This window comes from Rutilus rutilus (genome assembly GCF_951802725.1).
Source record: "Rutilus rutilus genome assembly, chromosome: 25".
In the NCBI taxonomy this organism is placed as follows: Eukaryota; Metazoa; Chordata; class Actinopteri; order Cypriniformes; family Leuciscidae; genus Rutilus; species Rutilus rutilus.
This window is the reverse complement of record NC_140229.1, coordinates 1,774,843-1,796,755: the sequence shown is the minus strand read 5'-3', so window position 1 is coordinate 1,796,755 and position 21,913 is coordinate 1,774,843. Positions and strand designations below refer to the sequence as shown.

The window sequence follows — 21,913 nt, the reverse complement described above, 5'->3', positions numbered from 1 at the left end:
CAGGTGTGCTTGTGCTTTTGTTAACTAGCTTGAAAATATAAAACATTTATAATGTAAATAATTACAAAATATAAGAAATATATTACATTATATATTTCTCTATATATGTGTGTTTATGTTGCACGAGTAAATATATCTGCAATATATTAAACATTCAGTACCATATCTGATCACATATACATCTGTATATTATGTAATGTATTACTAAATATAAAATTACGTACATTATGATATATTAGTAAATATATTGTCACATATTTTTCAATATATGAAAAGCAGCAAATATTTTTTTTAGATATTTGTAACTGAAAACGAGGCAAAAAGACCATAATGTTTTGAAGTGCAAAGCTGACATCAGTAGCATGAATTTCAATGGCGTAGTAATGTGCTACTTAATGTGCGTTGTTTGTTTGTCATGTTCCAGGTACAGCCACGTTCTTTCTCCGTATTCTAAGGCAGTTCCTGCAGTGATTGCCAAAGCATCAGCCATTTACAATCCTTTCATCTATGCCATCATACGCTCCAAATACAGGTTCGTTCAAGTGCAGCAAACCACACAATATTGTGCCAAAACATATAATGCAGTGTGTATTTTTGACCCTGATTTACAGAGACACGCTGGCTGAGAAGGTGCCGTGTCTGCATTTTCTAGCCCAGTCGTCACGTAAAGATTGCATTTCGGTGTCGAACAGCGAATCGTCCTTCAGAGAGCCCATGCTCAGCCGACAGTCATCAGGGTCAAAGGCCAAGTTCCAGCGAATCTCCTCCATGTCCACTTCAGACACGGTTAGTGCTTTACACTGCAAAAAAATGCTTTTCTTACTTAGTATTTTTGTCTTGTTTCCAGTCCAAATATCAAAAAATGTAAAGGGGTGGTATAATGACTTAAAGTCAAAAGACTTAATGACTTTAAAGTTAAAGTCGTTACTTATTGAGGGTGAGCAAAAACGCACCGTTTTTGTGTGTGTCCCTTTAAATGCAAATGAGCTGCTGCTCCCGGCACAGGGGGGCGGAGCTTCAAGAGCTCGTGTCATTTTACCTCACACAGACACGCACTGAAAATTTCAAACACTTTTAGCCTTTTATGTTCAAACTCTCAGTTCAAACTGGAGAGACTCAAGAAGAAGTGACAACATGTAGAAGCAACAGGACATTTCTGAATGGTTAGTTGATGAGTTTATGTAGCTGATGTGGAGTTATCTTCTAGTCATTGATTAGCATATTTTGTCTTGATAATCTATAAATCGTGTTCAGGGGGCGGGGTTTATGTAAATTCTAGGGTTGGTGATGTCACTAACCCGGGAGGAATGTGGTGTAGTCTCTACCAGCCGTTTGTTGTAGTCCTTAAAAAGTGATTTCTGTAAAAGCAAATCTCTCCCTTTGCTTTGAACTTTGAGCGTTGTAACTTTGCAGATGTTGTTTATGCTCAAACAGCAACATTACACACTAACTAAAGTTAGAAAAGTCAAATCATAATCAACCACCCCTTTAAATCAAGCTGCATTTACTAAATGAGTAAAAGGCCATAAGATATTAAGTCTTGTTTTCTAGGGAAATAAATCAAAATGAAGTGAGTTGTTGCTTAAAAAAAAAGGAAAAATATCCACCAATGATGTAAGAAAAATAATGTTAATTCAAACAGAAACAAGATTATTTTTCTTACCCCATTGGTAGATAATTTTTCACTTAATTTTGATTTATTTCCCCAGAAAACAAGACTTAATATCTTATAGCATTTTACTCATCTAAATTAAGAATTTTTAGATATTTGGACTGGAACACAAGACAAAAATACTATGTAAGAAAAGCATTTTTTGCAGTGTAAGAGGAGACTTATGCTTAATCTTCTAGTTCAAGATGCGTCCACATTGCCATCATACAATATTATAAATGCACACTTCGTAGTTATACTGCTAAAATCTGCTTATGTATGTATATCTAGACATTTAGGTTCTTAATTGACACCTTTTCTACTAGGTCAGAGGTTACAACATTAAAAGCTTGATTTTCACGGGGACTTTAAACGTATGTGTATGTGTATGTGCTCTAGGTCTGGAGTGATGTAGAATTAGATCCTGTGGAGCAAAAGAGTCAGATCCTCAGAAGCTCACAATCAGCAAATCTGCTGAGAGAAGAAGGAAGGAAACCGCAAACGAAACATGGCAAGACGAAGAACAAGAGTCAAGGAGAGGAAGAGCGCAGAGAAGAGAAGGTAAGGTATGTGCTTAACAAGAGTGACTACAGTAAACAGTAGGGATGCACCGTCTCGAAAAATGTGGCCAATACCGATAACCGATAATTCTTTATATTTGAAAGCCGATAACCGATATATTAGCCGATAAATCTAAATCCACATTTTTGTATCATTTTTGAGAGCCTGATTACAAAAACAAAAGTCTCACCATGTCCCAAGCACACAATTATGATGTTCTCATTATAATTTTATGTAGCCGATATGACAGACTTGCGCTGCACATGTTCCACTGAACTAGGGTTGCCAACTGTCCCGAATTAGCCGGGACATCCCGTATTTTGGGCCTAATTTATTTGTCCCGTGCGTGACCTCTCGTGTCCCGTTTTTTTGACTACGCTGATCTAACCACTGACTGATAGGCTACAACAGCCAATAGCAGCAGTGCTGATCACGACGCTTGAGAATGATCACCGACCATCAGTCACAGCTTTTTTTTTTTTTTTTTTTTTTTTAATCATTGTTTTGAGACAAATCATTGTTTGATTTGCGAACATAATCCTCTGCCGTCTGGTCGCTTCCGCTTCAAGCCGGACTCGTCTCGCGCTAACGGTAATTCCCTTTCACTGTCCACGTTTTGATTTCGGTAAATCAATTTTGGCGAATGCAAACAACGTGATTATTGTTCATGAGTCTAACATCCAGCCACGCAAGAAAACATGTAATCTAGGGAATAATATGCTCAAAAAAACATTTCTGATTATTATTAATGTTTAAAAAAATGTTTGCCCCCCAGGATTCTTTAATGAATATAAAGTTCATAAGAGATTTATTTGAAATAGAAAGCTTTTGTAACATTGTAAATGTCTTTACTGTCACTTTTGATTAATGTAATGCATCCTTGCTGAATAAAAGTAGGCAATTAGCCTACTTTCTTTAATTTTTCACACAAAAAAAAATCTTACTAACCCCAAACTTTTTTGAACTGTAAGCCTAGAGTATAATGTTAAAAAATCTTTCTATTTTAGATAAATGCTGTTATTTTGAACGACGGTTTGTTTGTAATGTGACTTTTTTTTATGTATGACATTAAAATTATTTTTAGAATTAAATACATAAATAGGTTAAGCATACAAATGTGTTTATGTCTGATAACCTTTTAAACACATAGGCTACTTAACTGCAGACACTGAAATGACGTACACTGTGTAATACAGTACAAATATTTTGAGTGTCCCTCATTTTCCTATAAAGTACAACGATTGTCCCGCATTTTCCTTTTCTGAGTTGGCAACCCTACACTGAACTGTACTTTCCCTTTTTCGAAGTGATTCCAATCATATTTCAAGCAATTCAAAACCATCATGATGAACAGTGCACATCTGAAGTGTTTTAGCTGAAAGAAATAATCCATTATTTATCGGCTTTAATAATTCGGCCAAATTTTCTTATCGGGCCGATAATGATAACATTAAAAACTAACATATATCGGCCGATACCGATATGGTGGCCAGTAAACAGTAGGTGTAACGATTCATCAACTACATCGATGTATCGATTTATATTCCTACGATCCAACTACATTGATCTGTGCTCGGCAAGTTGGTCTTCCGGACGACATATATCGGTCTACTATCGTTTTAAAAGGTAATGAATCGATTGTATCGATACTAGGAAATAGCGCATTGGATTTAAGCACGTCAGACTTTATATGGATGTTTTTTCTTAGCACTTTTAATGATAAAGGCGTTAAACGTTACTCGATTCAGTCTGCCTATCTGTGACGTCGTCGCCATGCGTTGCGCGCCAGCCGCGCAGAGACAACAAGCAGTGCAAAGTCTCTCACCTCAGAAAAACGGTCTTTCCTGTCCTCTCAGCCGCTATACTGCAGTAGCGCGCACTCTTCAATTGCACGCGCAAATGCGCCGGCGCGCGCTGTATCACTTCACTAAAGTGCTAAAGACAACCGAGAATGCAACGTCGTAAATTAGTAAGTTAAGAAATAAAAGTAAAATACCAATAAATCACGTTATTGGTACGTCATGTGTGTTGCTATTTATCAGCAGCAGTTTCCATGTTTCTTTACCAGTTCTTCTAAGTATTGTGTATCACCATGGTCGCCTAATTGTTGTTTGTTTCCATAACAAAATGCCTCTTACTGGTTATTTTGTATATTTTTATATGACTGCGGTTGCTCACACCAAGATTGTATTAACAAAAACTGGTTTGGGACTAATATTTAATAGCTTAACCTCGCAGTGCCTACTGTTTATCAGTATTTGTCATATTCTTACCATTTTTTTTTTGTATGTTAAGTAAAGGGCGACAGAACTTGTGTGTCAACAATTTTTGTGTAAACAAATGTATTATAATAGGCCTATATAATTCCTAAAAAGGTGGGTCGTGGCTTGATGACCATGAGGAAATGTGGGTCCCATGGCCAAACTATTCAAAACATCATTCAATGTTGTGATAATCGTAATTAATAATCGCAATTACAATTTCAAGGGAATAATCGACAATTATAATTTTTGTCGTAATCGTTCAGTCCTACGTTATTCAAATAAAATGTGAATGCATTTGACATTAATTGTTGTTTACTTGTTTGTTTATATCCATAATTAATTGATACCTGATTCCCTTACAAGAATTTTTGGCTAAAAAGTCACTAAATCGATTTCAGGTCACTGAATCGGTTCGGATCGTATCGTTCTAAATGAACCAATATTGTCCTTGAATCGTATCGACAGCCACGAATCGCGATACGAATCGAATCGTTGTTAAAACGAATCGTTACACCCCTAGTAAACAGCCATTAGTTGCGTCCCAAATGACGCAGAACACACTATGCACTTATACACTACGTACTCAACCATGTAGTGTATAAATAAGGTTATTTTGTCATTCAACATTGTTCCCCCTTCACTGCGTAATTAAAGCTGCGACAGTCGAGTGCGTGAAGTGTCCAACAAGCGTCAAACATGATTTCTGAAGGATCATGTGACACTGAAGACTGGAGTAATGATGCTGTAAATTCAGCTTTGATCACAGGAATAAATTACACTTGAATGATATTCACACAGAAAACAGCTAATTTAAATTGTAATAATATTTCACTATTTTTACTGTATTTTTGATCAAATAAAAGCAGCCTTGGTGAGCAGAAGAGACTTCTTTAAAAGATTATAACATCTTAATTATTCCAAACTTTTGACCACAAGTGTAAGTAGCTTGAAGTAACAAAAATTTAACCTCAAATGGAAAAGAGTTTCTACTACTTTGGTCTATTTGCCTATAAATATCCTTGCCAAGTTACAGTATCCACTGTTACTCCTCATCTGATATGAACAGCAATCATTATGACTAATGTCAGCATTGCCAAACGTTTAAAACGTTATATAATAACAATTGATTTCAACAAGTTGAAAAAACAATGGCATAAGATACATGACATTTTTCGTTATTGGGTGAGTTTTTGATGATCATCAGATTAATCTGTGCAGAATAGCATTATTACTAGCTTTATTAGCAAAACAGTTTTCCTCCGCCATAACTTGTAGTTTTATGCTTCAGTCGCTCGCTATACACTGTATATACATTTTTTCGATTATTAGAGTTTGTTTTACTTCAAAATTAAATGTTTATTTCAGTGTGTTACTTGCTGTTTCTTTGTAATTAATTCTGCAATTTCTGAGTGAAATTTTTAAGTTGGTGTAATTTTAACTTTGGCTTATTTTGAGCTGAATTAAAAGGGTTATGCATGAAATTGTGAGTTATTTTGGATATAAGTTGAAAGAATGTGAGGAATGTGCTTAAATTACTATTTATTTATTATTTATTGATCAGTTCTACTCATTTAAAGGCAAGGCAAGGCAAGTTTATTTATATAGCACATTTCATACACAATGGCAATTCAAAGTGCTTTACATAGAAGAAATTAAAATAATTAAAAGAAATAAGAATAATTAAAACAGTTTAGAAAAATAAAATACAGTACAGTACAAACAGTCAGACGAGCATTGGCACAGTGCTCATTCAGTAAATGCATAGCTAAACAGATGTGTTTTGAGTCTGGATTTGAAAGTGACTACTGTAGGAGCATGTTAAAGGTAAAAAAAAAAAAAATTAAATTGCATAAAAAAATAGAAAAAAATTGGAAAAAAAAAAAAAAAAAAGTATAATTTTTGGGCTTCCGGTTATTTTGACCCGCGAGGGAAAGATGTTTTACAAAGTGCGAGGGAAGGATGAAGGTTTAAACGTTCAACAATAAAAGCACCAAATGCATAAATGTACTTGTTTTGTCGACCAACAGCCTGCAGTCACAGAGAGCGGCTCTTTGATGGATTACGGCCTCGACCTGGCGTCCGAATCCATCAACATGGCCACTGTCCCGCTTCTCATGGCCAAACACACCCCAGGAGGGGAACGAGAGAAAGAAGAGGAGTGCAATACTGTGAGCCCCCAGAGAAACGGTCTGGCTTTTTACGAAGACACAGAGGAGCCACAAATCATTATCGGCCCCGAATCAGAGGAGCAAATGTCGCCGAGCAGAGAAGACAAATTAATACTGGACCTCAAAAGCCTGAACTGCTCCAGCGAGCTTCTGGAGTCAGTGGAGAAGTTCCTCTCCTGAGGCCTGAAGATGCTCTTCTTTACGTTTGTGTTTCACTGAAGACAAGTCAGGACACGTGAGAACCACAGTCTTCCGCTGAAAGTTTCACATCAGCCTTTTTGCCGGCAGAGCAATCGGGCCGAATTAGTTTGCGTGCAGATAATCAGCTGCTTCAACTTCACGACACACCAGCCACGGCATGGACTGTAGAATAATCGAGTGACACTGTGTTTGCAATTTTCATTACCAAACCTACTTGCCCTTTAACGTAAGACCAAAAAACAGTCAGAATTCATTTCATTAAAGCAGTGTTTCAGGTACAAGTTGAGCTCTACTGACGCATTTGTGACTGTCGATTACTGTAGAAAATCATTGTGACAGCAAGTTACTGCAATGCACTTCAAATGCACGTAAACCTGTGCCTGTGCAAGAGAAATATGAAAACCCTATTTATTATTTGAGCTGCGCTTTTTATGCTCGTCATGCCTCACCAAAGTATTTCCTGTGAGTTCCTGTAAAGTCTCTTTCTGATATCTTTGCAAATGTTCCCATGTTTTTGACATTTTGTGGTCATGACACTGAAGTTGTATAATTCATTTCCACTGACAATCTTCATAATGCAAGTGATTCCATCAGGCAAACATGTAAAATGTCAAGTCGAGTCACATTTATTTAAGCAGGTTGTTTCAAAGCAGCTTCACAGAAATAAACAGGACAATAATGGTGTTTCAAAATTAATTTACTATTTTAAATTAATGTGAAATGACTTCAATTTCAGTTGTAAAGCAACTGCAGAAGACAACAGTGTCATTCAATGCAGATTCAATAATGGTGTCATTGTTGCGGTTCATCAATTCTCAATTTAGTTCAATGTTAATTCAGTTGTCTTGTGTATATGCTTTTGAAATAGTCTGTATTTTAATGTTCAATATCAGTGGCCCCATGTATTGCTCAGTGCTTTACTGTAACCACAAATTTAATCTTTGAGTCAAGATTATTTTCGATGTTAATGGTAGAGATGCACCGATATTAACATTTTGAAACCGATAATTCTTTATATTTGAAAGCGATAACCAATATATTGGCCAATCCATCTTTTTTTTCTTTTTTTTTGAGAGCCTGATCACAAACACAAAAGTCTCACCATTAAAAGCCATGTCCCAAACACACAATTATGATGTTCTCATTATAATTTTATGTGGCCGATATGACACATGTTGCACTGAACTGTATTTTCCTGTTTTGAAGTGATTCCAATCATATTTCAAGCAATTAAAAACCATCATGTTGAACAGTGCGCATCTGAAGAGTCTCAGCTGAAGGAAAATAATACATTATTATTTATTGGCTTTAATATATCGGCCACATTTTCTTAGGCCGATAACAATAACATTAAAAATGAACATATATCGCCTGATATATCGTGCATCGCTAGTTAATGGACATTATGGCACAAATTGATTTGATAGAGCTTAACTTCTATTGAAGCGTAAACATTTCATCCCAGTACAGCACACACAGTCAGATATGAGCAACCAGGTGAAGCATCTCTCCATGGTTTTCCATCTCTCAGCTTTACACTGTACACTTCTCCTGGCTGTGCGTTCTCCCAGTCGTCACATCATGAAAACATTCGCACCTAAACCTGTGGCACCTGTAGTTGTGTGTCCTTGAATCCTATTTTTGTAGTAAGATATGCTGGTGAGAAAAGATACATGTACTTGTAAGATATGTGAATATAACCAGAAAGAGTGGCCTAAATCTTCATCACGATCCAAATTCACGTTTACATTTATGCAACATAATGCTCATATGTTATGTTTGTTGAACTCCTGATTTGTGCCAATCCAATGAAAATCCACAGGGAACAGGCCAAGTGTTGTGTATATTCCCTAATGTGCTATGTTATCATTATTATTGATATTAATTGTGAGGTTGAAGAGCTTTACTGATCCCTTTACAGTGTAACATTACATTGGACTGACTGAGATTAAATGAATAGTGAACAAAATCCCCCATGATTGTTTTACGGCTGCTACTAACCAGCTTAATTTCCAGGATTATTCCTCATTCATCGGGATCTTGGAGCATTTGTTTCCTCAAGCATTAAATGGGCTCAGGTATGTAGAAGTCAAACATTTATATATGAATATATATAAATATATATAAACTTATGTTAAGAAAAACTCTCGTCTATGTCAGGGTTTTGTTTTGTTCCTGTCTGAGTTTCTCATGTTCCTTTGTTCAGTTTCCCGCCTTTGTTCAGTTTCCATGGTTACCGTCATTATTAGTTCACTGGTTTCAGCTGTGTGTCATTTATTAGCTCGGTTCAGTTTGTTATATAAGCCTTACCCTTGCCTTCACTCTTGTTCCTGTCTCTGTTATGTTGAGATGTTATGTTGAGATGTGTTTGCACTGCCTTGCTTTTTTTGAGTAAGAATTAAACTTATTAGTGTTTTGTGAGAACCTGAGTCTTCTGTCTTCAGCTTCCCAGCATGCATCGTTACAGTCTGTGGGTGTCGTATTGGCGTATGATGTGTGGTTTGAATGCTCGTTTAGTCTCCAGACGTTTCGGGGTCAGGTGTTGAGGGCAAAAAAAAAGGGCACCCCTCTTATAATTATTTCTAAAAAGTAAAGATACATGTTGTTCATCATCCTTTAATTTGTTACATTAACACTATACACTGTAAAAAGTGAACAGTTGGATCAACTTAAAAAAATTCGTAACACCTAAAGAAATTAAGTTTTCTAAACTTAAATTATGACGTTTTATCGTGAAAAACGTGATAATTTAAGTTGAGAAAACTTAATTTCTTTAGGTGTTACCAATTGAAGTAATTTTTTTAAGTTGATCCAACTGTTCACTTTTTACAGTGTATAGGGCTGTTAAGCCAATTTAAATTAAATAATATAAACAAAATCCATCTACACTGCAACTACAATTGCCTAAATAATGTTATGAGATTAATGTTCTAAATGTAACATTTTGAATATAGAAATATGAAAAGTTGGGGGACAATTAAATGATACTATTATGACACTAAATCTGGCAAGTTGCAATAAGTAAATCATAGGATCACTCATACGACATTTAAGAATGAGTCATTGAATCATTGACTCAACCAATTAGTTTGAAACAGTGAATCATTTAATAACGAAACAACGCTGTGTTGCTGAGAGACGCAACTTTTCTGCTTTGTTTGGAACTATTTTCGTTACCCAAACAGAGCAAAAAGAGTCAAAATTGACAATGTTGCATCTTAAAAGTGTTAATTAATTTAATCAACTTATTGTTTATTAAACTGTTTTCTATGATTTTCTGCTGATATTTGAGAAAATAGCTCTTGCTCGTGTGATATTGCTCAACTATATTGTGTTATTATGTTAAGAACTCATTCAAGGGCAAATTATTTTTGAAGACAAATCAAACTTGACCGAAGGTAAACCAAGCTTATTAACAAAATACCTTGAAACTCAATAATAATGATGGATGATCCGGGGCCAGTTGCTGCATTTTCACAATGTCTTGCTATCATTAGTTGTGAAATCTGAAAACCATAAACAAATCACTGTGAACATTGTTTTCCTGCAAAAGTGTTTATGCACTGATAAAACTGTACAAGTTTCAGCTGTTATTGTAAATCGTATCATGCTGGCATCAGATGCACTGCAAAAATAACATTTCGTACTAAGTATTTTGTCTTGTTTTCCAGTAGCCTATATATAAACATTCTTAATGACTTAAGATATTATTAGGACTTGTTTTCTGAATAAATCGTCAACATGAAGCGTGTTTATGCTTAAAACAAGGAAATAAAGGTCTGCCAGTGGGGTCAGGGAAATAAACAAAGGGAAAACAAGATTATTTTCTGACCTCACTGACTGACATTTTCCTCATTTTGATACAGTTTCTCAAAAAACAAGATTTATTATCCTAAGTCATTTTCTTATCAAGTATCTTGATGTAAGATTTTTGTACTTGGAAAACAAGACAAACATACTAAGCTCAATGGTACTCAATGGTAGTAGTACCACAATACATTTTTGTTTACATAGGCTATTATGGCGTTCTTGGCAGATTTTTATATTATATATGAAACCCTGCTAGAGTCGCATCAAGATAACAGTTACGCTAGTCATCAAACCGTTAAAAAATTTAATATATGAGGTAAATGACATTGTATTCTTAAATTATTTAACCAAATATTTATTTTATATTTGACTTTATTTTTAATAGTCTTTACTACAGAAGCGTATTGCATTCACTTGAGGAAAAAAAAATCTACTCTGTTTTTCTGAATTAACGAGTTAATTATCTCAGAATTACCAGATATTTTTTCATGAATAAAAAGTTTTTGCTCTGTTTTTCTGAATTAATGACTTAATTATCTCAAAATTATGAGATATTTTTTTTCTTGAAATAAAATGTATTTGCTCTGTTTTTCTGAATTATTGAGTTAATTATCTCAGAATTATGAGATCATTTTTCATAAAAAAAAAATGTTGTTCTGTTTTCCTGAATAAATGAGATCAGATGTTCTTTTCGTCTGAACAGGCGCAAAGTCTTGAGGTGTCAATATTACAATATACAATACTATATATATATATGTTATCAATACTAATAACAATACCATTTATATTACTTAAAGACAGCAGTATCTCCCAATGTCTCAAACCCAAAGTAAAATAAAAAACCGGATTGAACTTGAAAGGCGGGGTAGGTTACAGTATTGACTGGTGTGGTTCTCTCAAGTCGTGGCCTCGAGAAAAATATATTGTTCCCTCAACATATGATCTCGAGGCCATGACTTTACATCGCGTGGCCACGACATAATGATGTCATTACCTCAACAAAATTAGCCTATCTTGTGGCCACGATTTATCATCACGTTCCCACGACTTAATATGACGTTCCCACGAATTAATATCTTGTGGCAACAACATATTATCACGTTAACATGTCCCGTACAATCCAATGTCACCGTACAATCCAGCTAAAATAGGGAGGATTTTGAGGGATCTCATTAATTCAGAAAAAAAAATTGTATAAAAAATTATCTCAAAAAAAAATTGTATAAAAAATTATCTCATAATTCTGAGATAATTAAGTCAATAATTCAGAAAAACAGAGCAAATAGATTTTATTTCAAGAAAACATTATCTCATAATTTTGAGATAATTAAGTCATTAATTCAGAAAAACAGAGCAAAACCTTTTTTTTTCATGAAAAATTATCTCGTAATTCTGAGATAATTAACTCATTAATTCAGAAAAACAGAGTAGATTTTTTTTCCTCAAGTGAATGCAATACGCTTCCGTACAATACGCTTCCGTACTTTTCCCTGTGCGTCCAAAACCGGTTATTCTTTAGGCTACGTTTTATCATCTGAGACGTCAAGTCAACCTAAGTCAGTTTCATCAATAAATCTCGATCAAAGAACAACATCATTGATTAAACGTCAGTCTTAATTTACCTGCCTTCGTCCAACCATTTACTCACAGTTGCACAAATAGAGGTTTACACACAACACTTTATAATCCCGATGGATCTGAGGCGAAAAATGATCTCATGAATATAAATTAAGTAACCGACAGTCGGCCAGTAGCCCTCCCTGATTGGCTGAAACTAAAACGCTGGTCTTCTTGACTCATGAATATTCATTTTTTGTCGCTTCTGCAAATCTGAAGGAAACCTTTTCTCCTCCCTTTTAGAACATTGAGGAAAATGTTGTAAGAGCAGTGTTGTTTGCAGGAGTGTTTTAGCCAGTAGATGGCAGTATTTGACCACACTAGTACTCGGAGTGAAGTCAAGTCAGTCTGAAACATGCAAAACAGATCGAATCTGATCACTGATAAGACAGCTTATAACACACAATAATGATTAATGTCTAATGCTTTTGATACAAGTTAATACTTGTTGGCATTAACTAAGAGGGATTTACCGGTATTCCTGGCATGTACAGTACATTAACTCTTTGTTCTTAGAAAAATTCATATCAGACATTATTACTAAATTATAGTTTTTCCTCTCACATTTCTCTCATTATGGCATTTCACCATTCTTTTATATTATTTTGCATTTCTATGTTTTCGGTCTCAAGTGAATGAAGGGCTGTTTAACCATGTTAGATTAATTTATCCCAATTCATGAACAAAAAGGAAAGAGGAAAGAGGCAGAATATAGGCTATAATTGTGTATAATTGACAAATAAGGTAAGATGCATAATGAGGATAAAGTTAAACAAAGAAAAAGAAAATGGAGATACTACGTGTCTTTTTTTATTTTTATTTTTATTGATTTTAAAGAATTACAACTCAGGGAGTAAACAAACAATCACACACATAAAAAAGAAAAATATATAAAGATACAGTGACAAACTTAAAAGTTAAACAAAAATGTGAAAATGTTTACAGACTGAAACACACTTTGCAGCTTTCTTATTCTTCAAACCCAATATTGTGTTTAGTCACTGTTGAATTTCTGATCTTAAAATGAAAAACAAAGGCTTGTTTCCTCCAGATTTACATTTATGAATACAAAAACATTTTTAAAGCACAGTTGAAAGCTGGATATGACATGAGGCTTAATAAAGGAACAGAGATATGACCAAAAACAAACTGAATGAGGACAACTCCAAAATAAATGATAAACTGTTTCATCATGTAGAACACGAAATGTACTGTGCTGTCAGTCTCTCGGCCTGTCAATCATCGTGCCGGTGACGTCAGAGCGTCAGAGCGTCACAATTTCCTCCAGCGTGTGTTAAAGGGGCGGAAGTTAGTGAGACAGTTTCTGGAGTTTCTAAACTCGTTTTCTCTCCTTTCCTCACACACAGTTTGACTCCACATCGGCTCCACAGCACATCACAGGTGAGTGACATGAACACGCGTGTCATTGCGCTTTAAAAACGCGTTCAGTGTCAACGCGGCGCGACAGGAGACGCGAATGAAGTTTACAATGTAACGATTCGCGTGGGAAAAACCTCCTTTATCCGATCCTTTTTAAAGTTCTTATTAGTTTCAGATATTGTATAGAGGATTTATGTTGTGAATTTATTAATAAGCAAAAAAAAAACAATATGTATGTATTCAGGTAATGTTTATCCGTGGTTGACCGTTAACTTTAAAATGAAGAATGAAAAGTAAAGCGGGTTTGTGATTGACTCACCGAGGAAGTGGTTTTGTTCTCATAAAGGTGTGTCAATATAGCGCTAAATAAGTAGATTTACCGTTATATCAGCACTGGATGTACTTAATAAGTTACATTGTGCAGAGATTTGATTACAATATCTGTCATTGCATGAGGCGTCATTCTTCTGTCATGTTGTAGCCTACTAGAGAGTAGCTGTTTTAAATCAGAAACAAAACAGGGAAAAGTTAAAACGTAACGTGAAAAGAGTGTGAACTTGTGTGTTTGTGCTTCACTTTAGCAGTTAAAGTCCTCATGATGGGAGTTTGAGGTCATTATGATGTAGTTCTGCTCTAAACTGAGGTTGCATGCGGAATAACAGGCATTTGAGGCATGAGAATTACATTTTTAAGTGGATAATAATGATGTTAGCTAGTTTAAATGCACTTATTAACTGTAATGTTATGTATTTTGGTGCTTTCAGGGGACTAACCGTTCAGTGACCTTAAGCAGTTAGTGTTAAAAGTGAGTTGTGTGCTTCCACATGCTATATTTTGGTACGAAATTGTCCCCAGAAGTGAGATAAATATGATTACATCTGCTTTAGGGACGTTTGGGGAAGTGCTCGATCAGAAATAGGATATTTCCCAGAATGTAGGTGCAATAGAAATACACTGCCAATGCAACCCGCCCCCCCAAAGTGGCCCATAATGCAATAGTGAGGATTGAGACGTGATCCAGCACGCCTGAACTGAACCCGGGCCGGGTGCGGCTCCATGTCTCCGGTCTGTAGGCTCAGGAACTTCAGCATTGGTATTCTTTAATAATAAGTTGGTTGTAGTCTAGTAAAACACTAGGACGTTTTTGTCCAGGTGCATTCCTGTTACATAAGAGAACCAATGAAACTCGCCATAAAGGATAATCATTAGTTGGCCAGCGTCACAAAAGCACACCTGTGTTTTACAGGGAAGCTTCGAATGCTTTTGCAGGTGATTAACCAAATGTGACCCTGGACCACAAAACCAGTCACATGGGTCAATTTTCTGATATTGAGATTCATACATAATCTGAATGCTGAATAAATAAGCTTTCCACTGATGTATGGTGTGTTAGGATAAGGACAATATTGGGTCGAGATACAACTATTGAAAATCTGGAATATGTGGGTGCAAAAAAATCGAAACATTGAGAAAATCTCCTTTAAAGTTGTGCATTTATGTTGGCGATTGTGCTGCATTCACTCACACAAATACATGTTTTAGATATTTATGGTAGGAAATTTACATAATATCTTCATGGAACATGATCTTTACTTAATATCCTCATGATTTTTGGCATAAAAGAAAAATCTATAATTTTGACCCATGTATTGTTGGCTATTGCCACAAATATACCCGTGCGACTCATGACTGGTTTTGAGATCCAGGGTCACAAATGGACAATGTTTGGTCATTTGTTTCTAGGTTCAGTGGCTAAACATTAAACCGTCAACTGTTGCAGTGAAAGTCCAGCCATGCTAGAGCCTGTTTCTTTATGTGTTGCTGTAATAAATTCCTAAATTACCACCTATGAATCGGTAGCTCAACCCTGTCTACACATGCAGTGATTTAACGGCTGTCTTTTGCGTGTTATTTTAGTGCTTGGATGGATGTAGAATTAGGTAATTCCTCAGTTAAATGGAACTTTCCATAAACTAGAAAGTTCTGCTGTTTTTGGCCCAAAATTATGTTTGGCTTTGATCTAATATTCACCCTTAAAAATAAATGTTCTTTATTGGCATCTGTGAAGAACCTTTAACGTCATCCACGGACCCCGTTTAGATTTTTACTTTTAAGGGAACTCTTCACTTAAAAAGGTTATTTTGGGGAACCTAGTGGTTCTTCTGTGGCATCACTTTTTGGAACCTTTATTTTTAAGAGTGTTGGGAGTCAGGAATTTACAGTTACGGTTACTTCATTTCACTAAATAAAATGTTTTGCAATGTTTTTATTGGCTGGCTGGAGGCAGAGGCTTTGGCATCACGTCGCTTGGCGCCGTTCGCACTATAAGAAAAGCAACCGTGACTGACAGATCAGCGGAAAGCCGTGTTGGTGTTCACACTGTTTTAGTTCATATGGTGACGGACATATTAAGCTCTCCGTTTCAGAGGCATTCAGGGACATATGTGTTGTCTTAACCTTAAAGGGATACTCCACTTTTTTTGGAAATAGGCTCATTTTACAACTCCCCCAGAGTTAAACAGTTGAGTTTTACCGTTTTCGAATCCATTCAGCCGATCTCCGGGTCTGGCGGTACCACTTTTAGCATAGCTTAGCATAGATCATTGAATCGGACAGGACCATTAGCATCTCTCTCAAAAAAATGACCAAAGAGTTTCGATATTTTTCCTATTTAAAACTTGACTCTTCTGTAGTTACATCGTGTACTAAGACCGACGGAAAATGAAAAGTTGCGATTTTCTAGGCTGATATGGCTAGGAACTACACTATCATTCCTGCGTAATAATCAAGAAACTTTGCTGCCGTACCATGAGTGCAGCAGGCGTAATGATATGACGCAGCGCCTGAAAATAGTCGACCCTATAGTCTACCGAGCTGGGGACTATTTTCAGGCACTGCATCATATCATTCCGCCTGCTGGACCCATGGTACGGCAGCAAAGTTTCCTGAATTTTTTTTTTTTTATTTTTTTTGGAGAGAGAGATGCTAATGGTCTTGTCCGATTCAATGATCTATGCTAAGCTATGCTAAAAGTGGTACCGCCAGACCCGGAGATCGGCTGAATGGATTCGAAAACGGTAAAACACAACTGTTTAACTCTGGGGGAGTTGTAAAATGAGCCTATTTCCAAAAAAAGTGGAGTATCCCTTTAAGTTGAGAAACCATTTTTATTCAGTTACCTTGAAGTTTTTGACAAAGTTACCCCAAATATAGTTTTGAAGTTTTTAGCCAAAAAAAATATTCAGCACCCAATGTTTTACCATAGATTTTTCTGGTCATGAAAATGGCCACAGAAGCTGACATGGCGTTAAAGAACAAACAAACAAACCTTAGTTGTTTTGTATTTGACTGGCCATATTTTTAGCTCAAAAGTAACCAAATGCTAATATTATTATGGACTTGATATCCAACTGAAATGGTTTGATTGGCGCATTTCCCCTTGAAAAGAGAGTGGGACATATCAGAAGGATTTTTAAAAGCAATGTGTCTCATTCACCAATAAATGAGTGGATTATTTCGTACTTGTTTGCACAGGAGAACTTCTAACAAGAAATGTGTTCTTAACCTCATGCGAAGTTAATGATTTTGGAGGATTCTAGATGAGAAACTCATAAAACACGCCCAAACATCTCCATTTAATGGCTTAACGTAGCTTTTCTTACTCTTTCGTTGTATATGTTCACATATAATTACGATTATTTTTTATATTTAATATTAAATTTAAGTCCAGTGTACGTGTGCTGTTTTTTTGCAAATTTTAAATACATTTTAGTACATATGTAATTGCCAAATCACAATTTGTTTGTGAAAACGTTTGTATGCAGATTTTACACACAAATTTCAGTTTATGTCGCAGAATAGCAAGTCCATTAATTAAAGAGATGGATGTTCTTCACTCTAAAGAGCATTTTATTGGACAAAAAATTATATACACACCCTGTGGACAAGCCGAGTGACCATCTATCTGAGTTTCGTCTGTTTGGCTGGAAGTGTATGATTTGTAAACTTTATATCTGGTTAAAGTTGGTCAGCATATTTGCATACGCTCTCAACGTTAATAGGCATGGGCTAAAGTTATCATGCGTTTCTAACTGTCTGAATCATAACGCTATTGTTGATCTAGATTAGAGAAGATGAGTAAATGTACCCATTATAAAGCCTGTGTGACAAACACACACACACAGCCCTAGTGGCTTCAGGCATGGAAAATCGATTCATTCTCTCTATTCAGGATGTTCTCAATACATGTTGTTCTTTATAACCGCACCCTTAGTGCTTTCAGAGGAGCGTTGCATCAGCTTCACTGACTCATACAATAGTCACATAGATAAAGTGATGCACACTCATCTTTGAGCAACTATTGAGGTTCTCATTTCCATGCAACTCTGTTATTCAGTCATTAAACAGATGGTTGGGAGTGCTAATGTTGGCATCATATGGTGCATGTTGAGCTACTTCACCTGTTTAGCATCATCATGGCTTTGTTGTAGGGATGCACGTTATATATCGTATATATGATATATGTTAATCCGATAAGAAAATTTCCCCGATATATTGAAGCCGATAAATAATGGATTATTTCCTTCAGCTGAGACTCTTCAGATGCGCAACTGTTCGACATGATGGTTTTGAATTGCTTGAGATATGATTGCAATCGCTTCAAAAAGGGAAAATACAGTTCAAGTCTGTCATATCGGCTACATAAGAGAACATCATAATTGTGTGTTTGGGACATGGCTTTTAATGGTGAGGCTCTCAAAAATGATAAAAAAATTTGGATTTAGATTTATCGGCTAATATATCGGTTATCGGCTTTCAAATATAAAGAATTATCGGTTATCGGTATTGGCCAAAATTTTCAAGTTGGTGCATCCCTAATTTGTTGTCATCCACACTGACTTTCATTGATCCTCATCCTCCCATATGTCCAGTTTATAACAGGACATGGAAAATCCACACAGCTTGATATAAATAAACAGAGCATTCGACCGATATGAATCTGTTTAGAGGATGTGGAATGTTGAAATGAAATTGGAATATTTTCCGTAATGCGGTTGCTCTCAATTACTGATGTACCGAGAGGTTTTAAAAGGCAGGAGAGCAGGTGGATAACATTGCTTTTAACTTCTAAAAGCGTCCCCGTTGTGTCCGTGGGACATTCCTGAGCGAGACCCCCAGAGTCTAATCCGTTCTTCTGGAATGTTTCTATTTGGCTTGTGCTGGATTTTACTAGGGTTTTTCCTCAACAACAACTGTGGCGCTCACCCGTAAGCTCTTAAAATACTTGCCTGTGCACAACAAGATTGTCCCCCTCCTGTCATGTTTATATAAATAGGGATTGCTCTTTTGTTTTATCTGTACTTCTGAGATAAGTTTGGACTATGAACCATCTTGTCCGTGGATTTATTTAGAAACCTGGGTAACACTTTTTATTTTACAGTGTCCTTGTTACACATGTTACATGTACTTACCATAAATTATGCATAATTACATGCAATTAACCCTCAACCAAATCCTAATCCTACCCTAACCCTATAGTAAGTACATGTAGTTAATTATTATTACTCAGTACTTAAATATATAGTTACACTTTAACAATGACACCTTAAAATAGTGTAACCGAAACCTGGAACATTTTCCAGTTCAAATAATTGCACAAATTATCTGTGCCATTCTTTTTTTATTTGTCTATTTTAGCCAAATATTGGCTTTTTGTTTATATATATATCACATAAGACACGTCCAACTGGATAATAACTTCCTTTGATGCTTCCAAGGTGAGGAGTTTGTCTTAAAGTCGCCCTGTAGTCAATCATTTTATCCCTTAAAACTCTTTGATCACCAAAATGACATTTAAATGTTTTTTCCTTGAAAAAAAATCGTTATGCCTATCTTGAATGTAACTCGACACCCTCGCCTCATTTAGTATTCGCGGTTCTATGAATATGCAAATGAGCCCCGCCTCCACTCACTCACTCAGCTCAGAGATCCACTGGTTGACGATCACACGTTGATCTGATTGGTTACAAGGTAGTTTGTGACGTCAGAAACACCAGCGATTTCAAAGCGTGTTTTTGAGACTGTCTTTGGTTCACTGCAGTTTTAAGGAGGAAATACTCAGCAATGGTGTCGACTTATGAATTTACACATGAACACCATTAAAAACACCACATAGACGTATAAACAACATTAAAAGCTTGGTTTTCACCACAGCGGGACTTTAAGTTGCTGAAGGATGCGTTTAGGTGTCAAAGGCATCAGTAGATCATGTTTTATCTCCTGCTGTAACAACAACACTAAGTCTTTGCTCTTGTTTTTCAGGCTGTGTATTGGACTTTGGCTTTACTCGGCCTCCCAGCGACAGTGACCCGTCCACCATGAGCAACAGCTACAGCGTGTCCTTGATCGGACCTTCCCCCTGGGGCTTCAGACTTCAGGGTGGCAAGGACTTCAGCATGCCTCTCACCATCTCCAAAGTGAGTGTCACCTTTAGGTCATGCCAACTTTAATTTGCCCTTTAAATGTCAATAATAGGTGCATGAGAGACATATTGTTCTTGTTCTGCCATTGACCCCGTTATGTGGCTCATGCTTACTTGGAGAGATGTTGGCGTCGACTCGTCACTGTTTCTCTCTCTTTACCGGTGTTCGCAGTGCAAACATTTCTCCTTTCTCTTCCCATTAATTACCAATGGCAAAAAAAATCAAGTCTACGATTTTTATTTTTACTACATATACCATTTCACTTGAAACTTGTCAATTTTTGGACTTAAAATGATTTGCATGTTGACTTAATTGTTAAAATATCATTGAAGGATATTTCTTTTTAAATATAGCACATTAGAGGTTATATTACAAGAAGGATTTCCACCAGGAAAAACAGGCATCTGTTTGCGGCCACAGGAAATACATATAAAGTCCAAGTAAGACACAAAGTTAATGTGTTTGGTTTGCCGGATATATTATTTGCCAAGAAAACCTCACCCATCAGTTCTGCTTAAACACGGGCCATCTGGCTCATTTATTCAGCTCGTTTCCCATTGATCTTCGTGTCCCTGAACGGCCCCGAACGCAGGTCTCTCACCTGGCGTCCACATGCAACATTGGGCTCACAGGGACGTTATGTATCATATGAATCTGTAGCACAGGAGCTCTAGTGCGCCAGCTGTACTCTTAACAATCAAACAGAGACTTTAAACCTCAGGAATATCTGTCTGGAAGCACTGCGTCCATAAATCTGAGCTCAGATTTGGCAGTCGGCACTCGCTGGCATGCATTAAGTGAGGAGATGCTGGCACGGCCGTTCTCAAGCCGTACGCCGGTGAATGCTTAGTGCCGTATGGATGTAGTAACCAATGTTGGGGAAAGTTACTTTTAAAAGTAATGCATTACAATATTGTGTTACCTGATGGTGTTTTGGTTCCTCGCCACTGTTGCCTTGGCTTTGGCTTGCTTAGACATTTAATATTCAACAATATTATTGATCTGCCGTACTTAAGGTGGACAATGATGCAATTTTCTTCTACAAACAAACTTTGTTGTATTTTTGTTATAACTGTGAAGCTGCTTTGATACAATCTGCATTGTAAAAAGCGCTATATAAATAAAGGTGACTTGACTTGACTTAGGTACATTACTTTTGTGTTACTTTTATCACTTGGGCTGGGCTTGCTTGCTTGCTTGTTTTTTAATAACAACAAAAAAAGTTTTAATTTTGGCAAATGTTAAGGCCTTTTCACACCAAAAGTGAAATGGATAAGCCTCAATTTGAAGGAAATGCATATTTACGCCTGTACAGTAGAAACTGGATTAAAGATTCTGGATTAAAGAATAATAGGGTACAAGAGAAAGAAGTTCAATACTCTTATTTCTAATTCTAATCTAAAGTAATTTTTGCTTATTAGTATGGTTGAATTAGATCATTGAAGGTCAGCAGCAAAGACACTGGTTAATAAAGTGAGATTAAATACATAAAGTATATTTGTGTCATTTAATGTAGTTAATTATAAAAGTTTTGCGTTAAATTCTGAGATTGCATTTTACTGTTTTTTGTTTTTGTTTTGAGGAATACTGAATGTTTCATTCAAGTTCTTCAAGTATGGATGTTCATTTAGTCTAGAACTAAAATAACCATCATGTACACACACACGTACACACACACACACACACACACACACACACACACACACACACACACACACACACACACACACACACACACACACACACACACACCTCCTCACTTTATTTCTCTCAACATGA

At 36.2% G+C, this 21,913-nt stretch overlaps 2 protein-coding genes across 3 annotated transcripts in view; both read left to right on the top strand.

Annotated features, from left to right (window-relative positions):
- Positions 1-8,807, top strand: part of opn4xa (opsin 4xa) — a 41,536-nt gene extending 32,729 nt beyond the window's left edge. Inside the window, exons 7-10 of one of the 2 annotated variants that reach the window (XM_084401342.1) lie at positions 425-532; positions 612-786; positions 2,051-2,212; positions 6,504-8,807. In XM_084401342.1, coding sequence (XP_084257468.1) covers positions 425-532; positions 612-786; positions 2,051-2,212; positions 6,504-6,824 — 766 coding nt within the window. In that variant the 3' untranslated portion in view covers positions 6,825-8,807. The remainder of the gene's footprint in view (positions 1-424; positions 533-611; positions 787-2,050; positions 2,213-6,503) is intronic. The other variant, XM_084401341.1, reaches the window with a different exon arrangement.
- A 4,723-nt stretch (positions 8,808-13,530) lies between these two features.
- Positions 13,531-21,913, top strand: part of pdlim5b (PDZ and LIM domain 5b) — an 83,251-nt gene continuing 74,868 nt past the window's right edge. The window contains exons 1-2 of the mRNA XM_084400072.1: positions 13,531-13,673; positions 19,974-20,128. Of these exons, the coding sequence (XP_084256198.1) occupies positions 20,030-20,128 (99 nt within the window). The 5' untranslated portion in view covers positions 13,531-13,673; positions 19,974-20,029. The remainder of the gene's footprint in view (positions 13,674-19,973; positions 20,129-21,913) is intronic.